We start from the raw sequence: 18,589 nt of genomic DNA on the forward strand, positions 1-18,589 counted from the left end.
AATCTGTCTCATGTCCTCATGCAGCCCAGTCTTACAAAATGTTGTGAAATAGTCATGAAATTTGATCAATAGATCTGCTTTTTTGGGTTCATTTCAATAGGCAGCACCTGTTGTGCTGACAACACATTTTCTTTAAGAGTAAGAAGAAGCTGTATTGTTTTTAATCAGCCCATAAATTGTATTAACTGGGTTTGTTATGATGAGAATTCATCAGGTTACTTTAATTTCTAATTTTGTTTGTATTGCATCATCATACAATCATAAATTGTTATAATTTTGGAAACGATAAATGTTTTTTTTAACATGTTAATGGTTGTTCGTACTGTAAGATTTCATTGAAACCTCTGCTGTTTCCCTGTCATCTTGTGTTATCTGTAGACTGTTTTTCCAGGGAAATTGCCTTTATTCGCAATTTTTAGTTTCCCGTTTAACAGTAAATACAGTACTTTACACCTTCCGTGAGTCTCAGCGACTGTTACTACGACGACGAGGCGTAAATGCGTCTGCTTCCCCGTCAACTTCCTGTCTTTGTAAGAAAACCTGCACCACGGTAAGTAGCATGGTTGTTATGATTCTGCATGTCATTTTAAGTGCAAGTGCATAATAATAGTGTCTACCTGCTAAGTTTAATATCAATACAAGCTAAGAAACTCTCAATTGATATAGGCTCAGGGTATGTTGGAGTATTACCAATGGCCAATGATCTGTTCATTAGTTTTTCACTAATTGGCCTTTTAATGTCCACTGGTCGGTCCTTGCTACCACCACGGTTGGTGTGCATGACACTTTATTGTCCAAACTCTTCCTCCAGGAAGTATTTCAGCATGTCTGCCTGAGGCTGCCCTGGTTGGGCTGAGAGTGAGGAAGACGCCGGCTAACTAGCCATAGTCGCATTGAGTGAAGTCCGCATCTCTGTTGTTTAATGCCGTGTCGCATTTATTATTGTCAGTGTTGCCAGATTGGGCGTTTCTCCTTGATGTCAGTGAACGTATCAAACTTATTGCAGCGCTTCTGAAGCCTGTCAGTCACTCTGAGTATCCTGTAGAGTTCAGTGGAGGGAGCTGTGATGTGATTGGGAGAAAGCGCACGCGAGCGAGTGATAGTTGTGTGCGCGTCAGGCCGTGTGTGTTTTTATGTGTGCGTGCATGTCTGCAAGAGAGCTAAACTCTCTGAGACCGATAAACATGGCAAATTTAGTTGTTTTTGGTGTTGGCTACGGCCCACAGTAGCCTGCACTGAGTTAGCAAAAGCTTATACAAAGCTGGAAAACGTCCTGTTATTAGCAACAGTAGGGGTCCTGATAAAATAAACAAAAAGTCGAACGCTTCATTATTATACATTATAGCTAGCAAAACATTCTGGTAAGAGGAGTTATGAATTAGCCTCATGTTATTGTATGGCATGCCCAGCACAAACAAAATGAAGACAGCTGTTATGATCAGATGTTTCTGTGCTCTTCATTGGTGTGTTAAAGGAGCAACCCCCAGCATCTAAAGGTGAGATAATACAATCATGTCTGTCTCCTGTAAATTATAATAATTGTGATAAGTCTACTTATCTCTCTGAAAGTGGATTGTGTGTATAACCTTAACCAGTTGCTGTATTGATTATATGAAATATACAGATTAATTCTGTTATGTTGTTAAGCTTTGTAAGATCTGCTGTTTTTTGAGGAATAGAGATGCAGGTGGTGGTCATGCACCTGAAATCAGTATGTTGTCATGGTTGGCTGTTGTTGCTTGTCACTATAGGAGTTATTTTTGGTGTACTTAAGCTGTCAGTGGACTTTTATGGAGTTTTGTATGTTCGTCAAAAGAAAAAGCACTAATTATTGATTATTGGGCGTTTTTTTGTACATTCTGGTGTTTTTTGGACAAGTTTTGGGCTGGAAACTATCAGCTGTATCTGGCAACACTGATTATTGTGCACGTAACTAGGGATGGGACCGATCCAGTCCAATATCGGTATCGGGTCCGATATGGACCTAATTAATAGATCGGATATCTGACTAATGGCGGCGATTCAAGTGACCAATCCAAATCCATCCGACAGTTTGTGGTAGACCATGAACGCACTGCAGTCTAACACGAGACAGTCTGTGTGTAACTGAGCTAATATTAGTTGGGGATGTTCTTAGCGGTATTATTACCCAGTAGATTAAATGTAAATCTATATTTAGAATAGTTAAAACTAGTCTAAAGATGAGAGAACACAAAGAAGAGTGGGTGTGACGTTAGCCTGATATACTCTCTACAGCATGGCTAGCATTGAAAGCTAACGCTGCTAGTGCCTTCGCTCCTCTTTGAAGATTAATATCGTGCTTTGATATTTGGCCTCTTTTAACTTCAGGTGAGTAGTCATACGTGAGCTTAACCCTCGACAGCCCATATACCACTTTATTTCCATTTACTACTTTGGAAAACTGTTGTACCACGGTCTTCCTACTAGACGCTAACAGCTTAGCCACCGCTGGGCTTCTCATTGTTTATATCCGATGAAGGGTCAGAGAGGAAGGCTGTGGCCATTAACTGAAGCTACAGCGGTCTCTAGTGGCGGGAGGTTCATTACAGTTTAAAAGAGCATTATAGACAGGGATTTCAAGACTGTGTTCATAAAAAAATGATAGGTAATTACTTTAACCGACTGTTAAAGTAGCTTAACCTACTTGAGTTATGCTATTTAGGGTAAGCGTTGTTGTTTATAACTTATACTCAGTTGGTGTTGTTTTTTGGATAATGTTAAAATTTATTTTTTAGTAGTAGTTCAAATAAATTTGTTTGGAATACATTTAAATTCAATTCATTTTTGTATTTTTTTTTTCTTTTTAATAAGAGGAGCTAGGTGGTTTACTACAGCCTCATGTAACCTCACACATTATACCAACAACAATAATAATTGTTAAAAAAAATAAAAAATAAATAAATATATATAAATATATATATATATATATATATATGTATTAGAATCAGTATCGGTATTTGCACATATTTATCGGAATCGGATCGGAACTGAAAAAAAGTGGATCGGTGCATCCCTACGTGTAACTTTCAGTCCTGGGTCCACGTCAGATGAAGAAGGATTACAGTGTGTGTTGTTTCCTATGTGGAGTTGTCTGGCGGAGCACCTCGTCCTCTCTGGTCTGGAGTCCTGAGGTTTTACGGAGTGGCAACCTCAGTCTGACTGACTGACTGACTAGCAACCAAGCAGCAGTACCGTGAGTGCCCACTGCCCAAGTGATTGTTTTGTATTCTTTCTGGTGCTGTGAATGGCGAAGAGACGCTGGTGTTTTGTTTTTCCTGGTTGTGTAGAGTTTGGGGGTCTGTGGTAGAACCCAGACTGGATTTGTGGATGGTGGAATTCTATTGTATTGAACTGGACTGAACTGTGTTGTTTTTGATTTGGAAAAAGTGGAATAGACTCTTATTTCTGATGACCTGAACTGAGAACAGTGAACTGACACACACACACACACACACACACACACACACAAACATTTTTTTTTTTGGTGCCTTTTCCTTCTTGCTCTTGAGTTGAATATAATTTGAAAAATCTGCCTGGGTTTGCTTGATTATTTTGTGTTGCTGAATTGTTTTGCTGACATTGCTTGATTGCATTGCATTGTATTTTCACTGCTGCTGAGTTTTGAATTATTGTTTTGTGTGGCGAAAAAAAAAAAGTTTTATTTGTTTCTAAATTGTCAGAGACGACTCTGACTGGCACCCTACAATACATATATGGTTCTTGAATGAATTTGTGTTTTACTAAAATGGGTTCATTTTCAATGGGCACGAATGCGGCTGACACAGGTGCATCCTAAACTTTTGAACATTAACATTTTAAGTACATTTTATGTACTGTATGAGCTTGGGTGTGTTTGATTTTGAAACTGCATTGCTGCCAGTTTTGGCCAAGTCCCCCTTGAAAAAGAGATCTTTGATCTCAGTGGGGCTAGCCTGGTAAAATAAAGGTTAAATAAAATAAAAAAATAAAATTAATCTAATGAATCCTTCACTCTGAAACCAGTTCAATTGAATCTGTCTTTCTTCTGTCCTCAGACAGCCCAGTCTCACAAAATGTTGTGAAATACTCACAAAATTTGATCAATTAATCTGCTTTTTTTGAGTTATGCACTATGAAGTTGAATCCTGTTCATTTCAATAGGCAGCACCTGTTGTGCTGAAAAAACGTTTTCTTCAAGAGTAAGGAGAAGCTATATTGTGTTTTTAATCAACCCATAAATTGTATTAACTTGGCATGTTATGAGAATTCATCCGTTTGTTTTTTCAATTTTGCTTTTATTGCGTCATCATACGCTCATAAATTGTTATAATTTTAGAAATGATAAACTCTTTTTAACATGTTAATGGTTGTTCGTACTGTAAGATTTCATTGAAACCTTCGCTTTTTCCGTCATCTTGTGTTATCTGTAGTCTTTTTTTCCAGGGAAATGTCCTGTATTTGCAATTTTCACTTTCCTGTTTAACAGTAAATACGGTAATTTACACCTCCCATGAGTCTCAGCGACTGTTCCTATGACGACAAGGCATAAATACGTCTGCTTCGCCTCAGCTTCCTGTCTTTATAAGAAAACCTGCACCACGGTAAGTAGCATGGTTGTTATGATTCTGCATGTCATTTTAAGTGTTTAAATGAATGCCTTTCTATGCTTCTGCTAGCGTGGTTTAAGAACCAGGGAAATAGTAAGTAGTCCAGCTATTGAGTTCTCCATTATCATCCAAAACAAGTGTATAATAAGAGTATCTACCTGCTAAGTTTAATATCAATACAAGCTAAGAAACTCTCAACTGATAAAGGCTCAGGGTATGTTGGAGTATTACCAATGGCCAATGACCTGTTCATTAGTTTTTCACTAACTGTCCACAGGTTGGTCCTTGCTACCACCACGGCCGTGTGTGCTGGACACTTTAGTGTCACAGAAGCTGCATTTTACTTAAAGGTCCTCAACAATATGTAGAATCACCACTGCAAATCTGTATCAAAAAATTCTATAACATAATCAGTTCTGTCAGTCTGCCAACTCTTTCATTGTGGAAAATTGATGTTATGACCATATTTAAGCAATAAAAGAATGAATTAGGTCGTCAACATCTTGACTTGAGCTCAGCTTGGTTCAACCAAATGTAAATGATGAAATCACTGGTCAACAACAAAAAGCTTTACTTACAAAACTGGTCAGAAACTGTGGAGGAACTAGAGAAACTAATAACAAAACTGGAAATCAATATTACTCCACTTGGAACACCATAAACCCTTTAAATAATACAAAGCAGATGTACATGCCACAATTTCCTCTCTTCAGTCATGTTTAAGAGCCACGTTATCTGTCTTTGTCTTTTTGTTTAGCTGTTGTTTCGTCTTTCCATCTGTTTGTAGGGCTGTATTTGTCTGGACTGGAAAGGCCACTCAGAATGAGACTGACCCTCAGAGTCCCCGTTATCAAGAGGGGAGGCGCTTGGCTCTTGAGATGAAACATGACCACATCCAAGCTGAAGACAAGGTGAGGTCTTGATATCCTTAATTTTTAAGTGAACATGCAGATGACTGTGGGGTAAGAGGAAGAACAGAAAAAATCATGGGCCACATCAATGCAAAAATTCTATACAGGTGTTACAAGGTTATCAAGGACACTGATGAATATATTCAGAATGAATTCATAAATTAGGCTCAGTTTTTTATTATACGGTTGTTGGTACCTTACAAAAAAGCACAACTTTTTTAAAACTACTGTTAATGTTAATGAAGTTCTTTTTACTGCAATCCTTGAGATGAAATGACACACCACTACCCCAGAGGAGTTTCAGAGAACTAAGTGGCTCATCTGATACTTTTACTTTCTTTTCAACAATTTTAACATGTTAGCCTCACAAGATTTTTCTCTTCAAAACAGAGAGTAGCTGATGACGGAAAAGGAACAGATCCTAGAGGAAAGCCTTCACAGGACTCCAAAAGGGGGCTGGAATCATGTGGTTGAGGTTAGGTTTACTGTTAATATGCACAATCAGCATGTCAGTTAAATACTTTATTTGGCAGTTCAGAATCAGCTGTATTGGCCAAGTATGCTTACACAACAAGGAATCTGACTCTGGTTAGTTTTACTCTCAATGTACAGGAATTAAACCTTGAAGATAAAATACATAAACTGACAAAAGTATAAAAAATTAAGATTTAAATATGCAGAAGCTATTGTTGGCGCAAAGGGTGCAAGGATGGTGACCAAATGTGATCAGAGTATAGAACAGTTGTATTGAAAATATTTTTGTAAAACTTCAGAACATTTTACTAGATAAGCTTTTTGTCTTTCAGAACCAGATGTGTTTGGATGGCTTTCAGGGCTCCCTGACCCAAAGCCTTAACATCATAGAAGAGGGCCCTGCCCATGCCCTTGGTTTAGTGGGTAAATACTGAGAAACAAAGGTAAGAGAAAAAACCTAATGGATGACTTTGGGTGTTTAACTTTTTTTATTTCTACTGAACAAAGTGTCCCTTTTTAAATTATGGGTTCACAGGGGTCAGAAATCTGATTTTCTGTTTTGGCTACTGTTAGAAACACTGAAGTTGTCATCACATGACTGCCCAGTCTGTTTAAGAGAAAAAGGTAATACACTTCATGCATTAGTTTTTTGTTTGTTTTTTTTCTGACCAGGATTGATGGTCTTACAACTCACTCCCTTTTACTAGTGTTTAACAAAGTTTTATGAATGTGCTTTAAATTGTGATGCAACTTTTTTTTCTTAGATTTAGTGAAATATATAAATGGCAGACGGTCCTAATCAGGGAGAAATAAGAGACAATGCTCATGCAAGAGGCAGCGACACTCTGGGGCAGACGAAGGACTTTAGCTGTAAAAAGAGAGAAGTCTGCAGTGAAAGGATCCAAAACAGTTGTACTCAACCTCATTCTACCAAAGAGCCACATTGTCTTTAAAAATACTTTAGCGAGAGCCACAATCCAAACCGGGGATGTAATGTAGATCATAGATCAGTAAATCCATAGTTGAAATGAAATCAAACAGTGAATTGGTGGATAATTGTGAGGTAAAATGGGATGTAATAGGCTACACAAAAAAGTCTGTATAGTGTCAGAAGAAAAAACATGGCACTGATAATAATCATACATTTTATTTATCGCTGACATCTGGCCAAACCTTGCATCCCAATTTTTCATGATTTTAATTTGTTTTATAAATCGGTGCTATTGGGCACCCTTTACATCTATCAGTTAGTTTTAACCAATTTTAAAGCAATAAAAAATGTCAAAAGATCTTTTTTTTTTTTTTCTCCTTTCTGAAAAGTTGTGATTTTGGAGATGTTACTGTTTTGCCCGACACCAGCATTACATGAGTTCCCCCGGACCTAAGGATTTCACAAGATATTAAAATGTGCTGAGTTTGAGCTCTGAGATGCTTTTCAAAGAGCTGAAAAATAACGGTTGACTATTTGGGTATTTGTATCTCACAGTGGGACATTTATTGTAGTTTTGTGGCTTTATTAACATAAAAGAGATGCTTTCTATTTTTCTTCCACTCATTATTAATTCTTTAGCTAAAGTAGGAGGGGCCTCATATTGGTCTTTGCTCTGGACCTCCAAATAACTAAAACCAGCCATACCTCACACCTGCAGCTCTCCCAGACATATTGTTCAGCCCTGCCTCATTTTGGAACTTTGGTTTTATATTTTTACTCTTTTGACAGTATTTATAATCAGTAGTACATTAAAGATCAAATTAAACACCCATGTTTGGACAAGTTTCACTAGATAATTAGTTATCTCAACATGTGATCCGTGTGCGTTGGGCTCATTGATGATGACATATCAGTATAAGTGCCATTAGATATGGGTGTGAGAGAGCATCAGCAAGAAGTGACTATCAAGAATTGTTAAAACTACAATGTAGGAAGCTGCAATGAACTCAAGACAGAACACCTCAATGAAGGAACTTACTGAAGAGACGCAACACCGGCAGACTTTTCTGCACTCTTCTTTTATACACACTCGTCCATCGAACACACCCAACAGTAATAGAACCAGGTTTTTAAAAATATAAGTTTTCATGTAAATTTGGTAGTTAAAGCCTGTCTTCTTTGAATGGGTAACAGATTGATTTGATGCAACTTGTAATAAATTTTTACTGATGTCAGTGTTTACCTTCATAAAGATTTTCAGGAGTTTTTTTTTTTTTTTAAGTTAGCCTTAAAAAAGCCACAACTGGTCACTAAAGAGCCACATAGGGCTCAAGAGCCTTGGGTTAAGTATCAATCAATCAACCTTTACTTGATTTCTACTTGAAAAATCATTGAGGGGCACCCTCATTTACAATGATGTCGAGTCAATTACAGAAGAAAGTCAGAGAATACAAAACCATAGAAACAGAGGAGAGACTGACAAAAGGGCATTAAAATCATCAGACTGGTGATGATGACAATGACAATAAAGGTCACACTTAAATAAAACAATTACAGATGTAAGATTAGAGGTTTAAAATATTTTTTTTCTAAAAAGCCCAAAAGGTAAAAGCTCTGTAATCTTGAGCAGCTCCTGCAGCCTGTTCCACAAGTCAGGAGCAGAATAGGAAAAGGCAGTCTTTCCCAGTTCAGACCTGACTCAAGGAACATGCAAAAGCAGCTGGCCAGAGGAGTGTGTGTGACATTGATTGTTAAAAGAGAGATGGAGAAGCTCATTGAGGTAAGATGGTAATTTTTCTAAAAGGGCTTTATAAATATAAAGGTGCCAGTGAAAATTTTTACTCATCTGTACAGAAGACCAGCCAACCTTACTATATAAAATGCAATGATGTGTGTAAAAAAAAGATTACCAGTGATAAATCTTAATGCAGGTAAACGGAGTCAAGGCATTTGAGGGTTGTAGGGGCTGCATGTCTGTAAATAACATCACCATAGTCAAGTACTGACATAAAAACAGCCTCCATTACCCTCTTCCTACAAAGCATAGGGAAGCTTAATTTATTCCTGTAGAAATACCGATTTTTTGCCGAAGTTGGCCAACAAGATCACTGATATGACAATTGAAAGTCCTTTTATCATCAATCCAAACACCCAAGTATTTGTAAGAATTTACTCTTTCAATCATTACTCCATTTCATACTACAATTGTCAAATCATTTCGTTCGACTTCTTTTGATCTGGAGAGGAGCATTAATTTTGTTTTTTCTGCATTAAGGACCAAGTTAAGATTACTGAAATTGTTTTGTAATATGTTAAATGACTGCTGCAGCATATTACAGGCAGACAGTACATTTTCTGCAAAACAATACAGAACTGTATCATCTGCATACAAATGAGCATGACAGTTCAAGACCCTGTAGAGTAAAAATAAATCTTTGTTTAGGTTTGTTGTATGAAAGGTCACTGTGTTGTGAATCTCTAAATCAAATTTCAGACAAATAAAACATCTCCAAAAAGAAATGATCCACCACACACTAAGATAGACTTTACTGTTTATTGAGAGCGAAAAATGCGTTTCAACTGTAGCTTCCTCATGTTCGCCCAGCATAATCAAACAGGCATGCACAGGTGGTCATGTGACCAGTAAACAACCAAATCACTCAGTTAAACAACAAACATGGAAAATATAGTACAACAGAGTTACAAGAATAAAGAAACAAACTAAATAAGTGCTGTACAATTATCAAAGGTGAAAATCCATAACAAGAAATAATTGATCCGGATTACAAAAAATGTATATATTAGTTCATATTAATGCTCAGGATCAATAACCTCCTCAACTTGGCTTGCTAGAAGAAGTTTGTTAGTAAAATTAAAATGAAGCAGCCGTCCCTCTCACTGCATAGGGTGGGGAAATTACAAGGGGTTAGGGACCTGTTTCATCTCTCCCTATGGGTCTGTGTCACCTGTAGGGAGGAAAAGACAAATAATAAGTATCTACATCTCATAAAAAAACAGCTCAAATCTTGTGCTTCATTGAGGCCTTATGGTTCAATGGTATTCAGTTCATAGATCCAAAAAGCCTCCCTTCTTAAGAGCTGATTAATCAAATTGCCACCTCTAGGTTTGGATGTCACTCTTTCAATACCGATACATTTCAGGGTTGAGGCTGACCTGTGATTTTTCTCCTTGTAATGCCTTGCAATGGCATAATCCAAGTTACCATTTCTAATTGCAGCTTTGTGTTTTGCAATTCTCAATTTGAGATTGCGTTTAGTTTGGCCTACATACATCATACCACAAGGACATTTTAAAGTATAGATGACGTGGGTGGAGAGGCAGTTAATAAATTGTTTTATGTCATATTTTTTTCCTGAATGAGGATGGCAAAAAGCTTTGGTTTTGAGTGTGTTAGAACAGTGTGCACATCTGCCACATTTATAGTTACGGTACACCTGTTCAGAAAGCCACTTGGTTTGTGTGGGTTCTTTATATATAGAGGTGACAACAATATCTCCAAGGAGTGATTAGGTCGTTTATTGGTCACATGACCATCAGTATTAAACACACCTGTGCATGCTCGTTTGGTGAACCTGTGGAAGCTACAGGTGAAACGCATTGTTTGCTCTCAATAAACGTAAAGTCTATCTCAGTGTGCAGCGGATCACTTCTTTTTGTTTACTTCGGACCTGCTACCGACCAGCACCTGACTACCTGGGCTGTGCACGGGGATCTCCGTTCAAGATTTAGCTTTTGGAATTGATGCAGGAAGTTTCCTTTGCCCTGATTGCACGCTGAACAAAGAAAGTTAGAAAATGGACGAGACCGAGCACCAAAACCTGGCTGTGTGCCTTTCCTTTAATGATATTGAGGCGCAGCAGATCATCTCCCAACAGTCCCTTTTTGAGAATGATTTATATGAACTAATATATAAATTTTTTGTAATCCTGATCAATTATTTCTTGTTATGGATTTTCACCTTTGATAATTGTACAGCACTTATTTAGTTTGTTTCTTTATTCTTGTAACTCTGTTGTACTATTTATTCCATGTTTGTTGTTTAAAGGGATACTTCAACATTTTGGCAAATTCGTCCATTGCCATAATCCCAATAGTCTGATGTTAAGATGTATAAAGCCTAAACCTTTTTCTTGATTTGAGGGTGCTTGGTGAATTTAGGCTTGGTTGTGCAGGGTTTTCTATAATATTAAGGGATTCTGGAGTTAAATAGATAAGATTATTTTAATTTATGGCATTCTGGGACTTGCTGTACTTAGATTTAGTCCTTAGATCAGGGGTACCCAAATTCTTTTCAGTGACAGGCCAAAAATAAATCGGGCTGGAGGGTCGCGGGCCAAAACTAAACATTCATGTTGCAGTGCATGAAATTAAATATGCCTATAGAATAATTGTGAAAAATAATAACTCATACATAGTAATTTGAAAATGAATTACACTGTTCTTTATTGTGTTTCACAGCATGAAATTACTGAAAATCCTTATGGCACAAATACTAATTAGGCATACCGCCTTGAAATCAATTTCAGTAAAAAAGTTCTTATGTTCCCAACTATTTTTAAACTTTCTCTTATCAGTGTGCCACTGCCTCACATGCTCCATCTCTGCCATGACCCCAGCTTGACCCCAGCATCTTCTCATTGACTCAATCTCTGGTCATGGGCTTCCAGATCTGAGCTGACGGGAGCTCAACAGCGCCACCCTACCCCCAATGTAACACAATGTTAATTTGTGGTCAGGAGAGGAAGTGCGACAATAAATAAATATTGAAAGAAATATTTAGACTGCTGGTAGTGGGAAAATAATTTTAAAAAAAAAATTGAACATGGGCAGTGGGCCAAAAAAAATAGCTCGTGGGCCAAAGTTGGCCCATGCTTTTTTATTATTTATCATTAATGTGCGCTAATCCCACAGCACCATCTTCATGATGTTAATCAAAGCAACACCCTGGCTAATTTTAATTCCCTTAGGATACAGTATTACCTTACTACCACCCATTTCTAGTGAAACACAAAAACAGACTAAAGTTGTCAAAAGTGGGCCTTCATTACTTCAAAAATGTCGCACACATGGCAATGTGAAACGTCAAATAGTGATGTCTAATGCATGACCTGTATCTTTTCGCCCAAGAACTGTTAATGTTGCACAAGAGTTCAATTTATTTTGATACCTCCGGAGATCTAGAATCCAGAGATAAGTTAGATATTTATTTTAAGGTTTTATCTTTTAAAGAAAATGAGCAGTAGTACTGTATTCTAATTCAAGTTCATGAATTAAAGATCCAGAGAGCAGTTTGTCTTAACAGACAAAAAAGATTTTTTTATACTATAGAATGTTCTCTTCCTAAACACTTGATGTTGAACATTTTTAGCAACATTATAACATTTATAAGTTAACTGGATATTGGCAAGAAGAACTTTTCCATTTTTGTTAAGGTGGATACCATCGCCAGCAAATAAGTGTGTTTTTTCCAGTAGGCGCAGAAGTTGTCAACAAAGGGGATGCCTGCAGAACGACAATATCCTTTCAGCCAAATATGGAGCTGGTGGAGATGGCTGAACTTGATATCGCCTGAGTCGAGGAGATGGCAGCAGGCCAGTTATAATGCACTGTTTTCCAAAGTCCAGGACTACTTCTATCAGAGTTTTAAAGTCGTCTTTTAATTTCTCTGACTGCTGTAGCTTAAGATCATTTAAACCAGCTTGAGTTACAATTGTGGCTGCAGAGGGATTGTTTTGGAAGATGTGAGGGAGCAGTGAGTATGTGTCTGCCATGTATGCAGGTAATGCTTTTACAATGTCTAATGAAATAATCCATAAACTGGCTCAGAGGTTCAGACAAAGAGTTACTGCTGGCCACAATCGGCCTGTCTGAAGGATAAACCAGGCTTTTATGTATCTTAGGCAGTAAGACAGGAGTGATGGGATGTTCAGCTTCAAAAATTCATAGTGACTCTTTGTTATCCAATTCTGCTCCATAGCATTATTCTAAATGTCATCGCTTTCTCTCATGTTTGTTTCCATCGGGATATGTGGCAACGTCCTGTAGAAATCATTTTACTTAATGAAGTAGTTGCTGAAGTTGCTGACTGATGTCCAGTGGTCTCTCGTCAGTGTAATAAATGTAGCTCGGGCCAGCTGCTCCACTTTAGTTGCCTTTTTAGCTGTCATACAGTTCACAGATTCTTGTGACAGTAGGCCTCATAGGTGTTCTGTGGGACGGGTAATCCAGGGTGGCCCGGATGACGTCTTGAAGCCCCTTGTTGTCAACGATGTCGATGGTCTGGGTCTCTGGTGACCCATTAGCGATCGCATTAGTTAGCTTAGATGTTGTTGTTTTGGGGACAAATCTGGGTCTGCTGGACTGCACTGGTGTAGCTTGACGTTATGACTTGATCCCGTGTTTTTGTTAGTGTCTTTGCTAACATTTACAACATTAGCTGTCATGGCTTGATCCTGTGTTGTTGTACACACAACTTTTGTTTCATCCAGACTGTACACATCTGCGCAGGAGGACTACAGGAGAAAGTTGTGGTCAAACTTAGTCATATGATAAAATTGTGTTATTTTTTTAATGTGTTAAGATTTCCAGATTAATCACGAGTGTTAACGTGTTCTTATTAACAGGCCTTATGTGTGTGTGTATATATATATATATATATATACAGTGCTTCATAAATTTATTAGACCACCACCCAAGTAAGGTCTCTGCCACAGCTGCCCTAAATTAACAGCATTGGTAATTACCAAAATCATTTTTTTAATGTTTCTGCAATGGTTAATACACCAATATGTCGAAGGTCTTTAACCCAAATGATATTTTTTTATGCTAAAATATAATAATTATTGTTATCCATGAATTTTCACATTTACTGGTTTCCAAAAAAACTGAAAAAATAGTAAAGCACATTAATATTTCTTGTCATGTAATAATTTTTTTGAGCCTCTTCAGTCAGCTTTTAGGGTGAATCACTCCACAGAAACAGCGCTGACAAAAGTGGTGAATGATTTGTTATTAAATGTTGACTCGGAGGCATCATCTGTTCTGTTGTTGCTGGATCTAAGTTCTTCTTTTGATACGGTGGATCACTGTATTTAACCGGACAGACTTGAAAATTATTTTGGCATCTCAGGCCAGGTGCTCCAGTGGCTGAGGTCGTACCTGTCAGAGAGATCTCAATGTGTTTTCTTTAATAATGTGTTCTCTGAGTCCTGTGCTGTTAGGCATGGGGTACCACAGGGGTCTGTACTGGGTCCACTGTTGTTTTCTCTTTATCTGACACCCTTGGGCCAAATTCTGCATTCTTTTGGGATCTCTTTTCATTGTTATGCAGATGATTTACAATTATACATGCCGTTGGTCCTTCATAGTGGATCTGACACTAATAAACTTCAGGCCCGTCTTTCAGCTGTTTGGAGCTGGCTTTCAACAAATTTCCTGCTTCTGAACTCTGCAAAGACAGAAATGATGGTTATTGGGCCAGCAAAACTTAATCCTCTTTTTGATAATTTCGCTTTGTATTTGACTGTGTTATTCATTGTAAAGACAGAGCTAAAAATCTAGGTGTGGTCTTTGATCAAACTCTTTCGTTCGAGTTCCATGTTAAAGAGGTGACCAGAGTGGCCTTTTTCCACCTCAGAAATATTGCCAAGATTAGACCAGTTCTATCGATCCAGGATGCTGAGGTCCTAATTCATGCTTTTGTTTCGTCACGTTTAGATTATTGTAATGTCCTTTTGTCAGGGTGGCCAAAGAAGAGCCTTCATGGTCTACAGATGGTACAGAATGCAGCAGCTCATGTTCTGACCAGAGTGAGCAGATAATAGCATATCACTCCAGTGCTGGCCTCTCTTCACTGGCTACCTGTTCATGTTAGAGCAGACTTTAAGGTGCTGCTGCTAACATATAAAATTGTAAATGGCATTGCCCCTTCTTACCTATCAAATTTGGTAAACCCATATGTCCCTACTCGTGCCTCTCAGGGTACTGGGCTTCTTAGCGTCCCAAAGGTCCGAAAAAGGACGGTTGGGGAACAGGCTTTTTCTTTCCGTGCACTGACATTATGCAACAGTCTACCTGTTGAAATCAGGCAGGCATCTTCAATTGATGTATTTAAAGCAAAGCTGAAGACCCACTTGTTTACTGTTACATATGAGTCTTAAACTGTTTGTTTTACTGATGTCCATTTGTATTGTCTCAGTATGTTTTTATATGTGGATTATTATTATTATTATTAATATGTCAAATTACAGTTATTTACTTGCATTCCTGAAGAGAAAAATGAGTTTTAGTGGTTGAATGTTATGCTCGATTCATTTCTGACTCTCTCAGAGAAGCTCAGTCATCCAGCTCAAATTTGGATATAAAAAGGTGAATTCAGTTTGAAATCCCTAATTCCTGTTCAAAATGGTAAAACATGGAGAGCTCACTGAAAATGAAAGAATCCGCATTAAAGCACTTCATGATGCTGGATGGTCTTTGAGACAAATATGACAGGTGGTCCAATAATTTTTTTAAGCACTGTGTGTATATATATATACAGTACTGTGCAGAAGTTTTAGGCATGTTTGGGCCGAAATTTGAGGCTGAAGTAAGGTGTGTAATGGCAAGTGTGCCCACCTGAGGGCCCCATCGGGAAGGATTGACACAACCCAGGTCATGCTCTGGATGTCTTTGTACATCACAAAGGGCATGGGAAAATAACCTGATGAAAACAAAACAACAACCACAGCTTTAGGGTGGAGTTATGGGTAGATGTGGTGCTTAAACATAGCCTAGGATACTGTTAGGGCAGGTAGGAGGGTTTCCACAACCCCCTGGTTGTGCTGTGTATGTTCTAAGCACCTGAAAATTGTTGGTGGTTGCTGGGCATACTACTAGGGGTGCAACGACTTGTACAAAAGAAATGCTGTTAAGCTATATATATATATATATATATATATGTGTGTGTGTGGGTGTGTGTGTGTGTATTTGTAACTTGAATTATTGTGGTTGTGCATTTCTTGTTATGAATTTTCACCTTGAATATTTGTAGCTACAGCACATATATTTTTGATTGTTTCTTTGTTCTTGTAGCTCTGTTATATGAGCTATGTCATGTTTGTTGTTATGCTGAGTGATCAGGTTGATAATTCATACATGTGATCATGTGTATGAAGCACACCTGTGTATGCCCGTTTGATTGTACTGGACGAGCTTGAAGAAGCTAGAGGTGAAACGCGATGTTCGCTCATAATAAAGTTTAAGTAAAGTCTATTTCAGTGTGTGGTGGAGTTGTTTTTTATAGCTTCTCTCAAAGAAAATGTCAGCAGGATAGGGGCTGGCTATTAAAGTGAATGGAATCTAATTCCGTGCTGCACAACACGAAAAAAAAGCAGAAATTCATGTCCACGGACACGAATCAATAGATTAAATTTAGTGAGTATTTCATGAAAGTTTGTGAGACTGGTTTGCCTTATGTAACATTATTTTTTTTAAAACTACTTATTGTTAAGGCACAATTTTTAGTTATACTTAACAGGTCCTACTTATCACATAAACGTAGGAGACATCAAAAAGTTTCTGTGACTTAATTGGCTCAAATAAGCATGTCATAGGTTATCAGTGGTACCATGATTCTTATTATAAACTCCAAGTGTGTTTGAGATGATCACATCATTAACAACCAACTCTTGGAGTCTTGCCATTATTAATGTTGAAGTCATAACATTCATCACTCACACTCTTTAGCTCTAACTTGAATGTTTTCTTGTCTATTTTCAAGCTGGCCTGGTATTTGCCAAGCCATTGAGAGAAAGAGGCTGTACAACAATGTTGGACCCTTTCAACATGAAGTATGGAAAAGTACTAACAGCTGGACTGAGCCTGGTTTCACTTTTTGTTGATCTGATGTGGGTACCCGCAACACTCATTGGTTTAGGTGGGTATTTAAATTTTAAATGTGTGGAAATAATTTTTTACACATTGTGTAAATAATAGGGGTGTAATGGTACCAACATTTTTTTTTTTTTTGTTTGGTACGTACCTCTGTGTTGAAGTCACAGTTCGGTACGTTTCCAGTATGGTAATAAAAGCAAACAGAATTTCTTTTTCTTAATTTAGAACACTTTACAGTAAAAAATATACTTTAAAATATAAAGGCCAAATAAATTTCATTTAAATTTGGATAATGCTGCAATATCCTAAAGCAGTGGTTGTCAAAGTGTGAGGCGGGCCTCACCTGGGGGGTGGCAACATCAGGGGAGGAGTGGAACCATAAACCAGGAAAAAGGAGATTTTGTTTGCTATGTTCTGCTGTGTGTGGGGTAAATTAGTTAGGATTTTCCTATGTTGGTCCTGGTGATACTCGATGCCCACAGTGTTTAATTTGCAAAGATGTATAAGCTAATGACAGTATGAGGCTGTGTGAACCCTGGGGTCATACTGAGACAAAAGCACCAAGTCCAGTGATCAAACCATTTTTAGACGGGAAGTAAAAGAAATTTCACTCACTGAAGATAAGTGAGACATTTAGCAAACATTTAGTGTTGTAAACCGTGGAGGACTGAAAGTGCCAAAATGAAATATATAAATATATAATTAATTGAATAATTAAACGTGTCATTAATAATTTAATATTGGAAATAAATCAACAAATTTATAAGTAAGTAAGTAAGTAAGTAAACTTTATTTATAGAGCACTTTTCACGGACAGAAATCACAAAGTGCTTTACAACAGACGAGGCACACACATGAAACAGAAACAAACAAGCAAACAATATTAAAAACACTAACCAGAAACAATTACTGGTGAACAAAATAAAAGTCATTTACAGTGCAATGACAAAGTGCATAGAATTATTCATAAGCCTGTCTGAACAAGTATGTTTTTAACTGTTTTTTTAAAAGATTCAACTGAGTCAGAAAGGTGGATCGACATGGGCAGAGGGAGTTCCAGAGTTTTGGTGCTAAGGCCTCAAAAGCTCTGTCACCACGTGTTTTAAAATTTGTCTTTGGTACAGACAGCAGGTTAAGTGAGTTGGATCTTAGTGAACGGGTTGGCAGGTATGGGTGAATAAGTTCTGTTAAGTATTCAGGGGCCTGACCAGGGAGTGCTGTAAAAGTGAAGGTGAGAATTTTAAATCTAATCCTGTAAGCAATAGGAAGCCAGTGTAGAGATTTTAGTATGGGAGTGATGTGAGACCGTTTATTTGACCTGGTGAGTACACGAGCAGCAGCATTCTGAACCGACTGTAACCGATTTATGGCAGCCATGCTGAGTGAGGTGAAGAGGCTGTTACAGTAGTCAATGCAGGATGAGATGAGAGAGTGAGTGATCATTTCAAGTTCAGTAGGTGTTACAAATGTTCTGAGTTTGCTGATATTTCTTAAGTGATAGAAGCAAGATCTTGTTAGCTGCTTTATATGAAGGTCAAGTGAAAGTGATGGATCGAAGATAACACCAGGATTACGGATGTTGGAGTGTGCTGTTGGTGTGAGAGGTCCAATGTGTTGTATGATTGTAGGAACATGTATGTCTTTAGCAATAATAAGAACTTCTGTTTTACTGTCTTTTAGTTGGAGATAGTTGGCTGTGGTCCAGTCCCTAATGGCATTAAGGCAGTCAAGGAGCCTGGACAACCTAAAGGCCTCACTAGGTTTGACGGATA

The 18,589-nt window shown here is 37.8% G+C and overlaps 1 protein-coding gene across 1 annotated transcript in view; it reads left to right on the forward strand.

The window, feature by feature from the left end:
* Positions 1-18,589, forward strand: part of LOC121511229 (high affinity choline transporter 1-like) — a 41,798-nt gene that overhangs the window by 2,145 nt on the left and 21,064 nt on the right. Inside the window, exon 6 of the mRNA XM_041789833.1 lies at positions 16,705-16,860. Coding sequence (XP_041645767.1) covers positions 16,705-16,860 — 156 coding nt within the window. The remainder of the gene's footprint in view (positions 1-16,704; positions 16,861-18,589) is intronic.

The sequence above is a fragment of the Cheilinus undulatus genome, linkage group 6, assembly GCF_018320785.1.
Source record: "Cheilinus undulatus linkage group 6, ASM1832078v1, whole genome shotgun sequence".
Classification (NCBI taxonomy): Eukaryota; Metazoa; Chordata; class Actinopteri; order Labriformes; family Labridae; genus Cheilinus; species Cheilinus undulatus.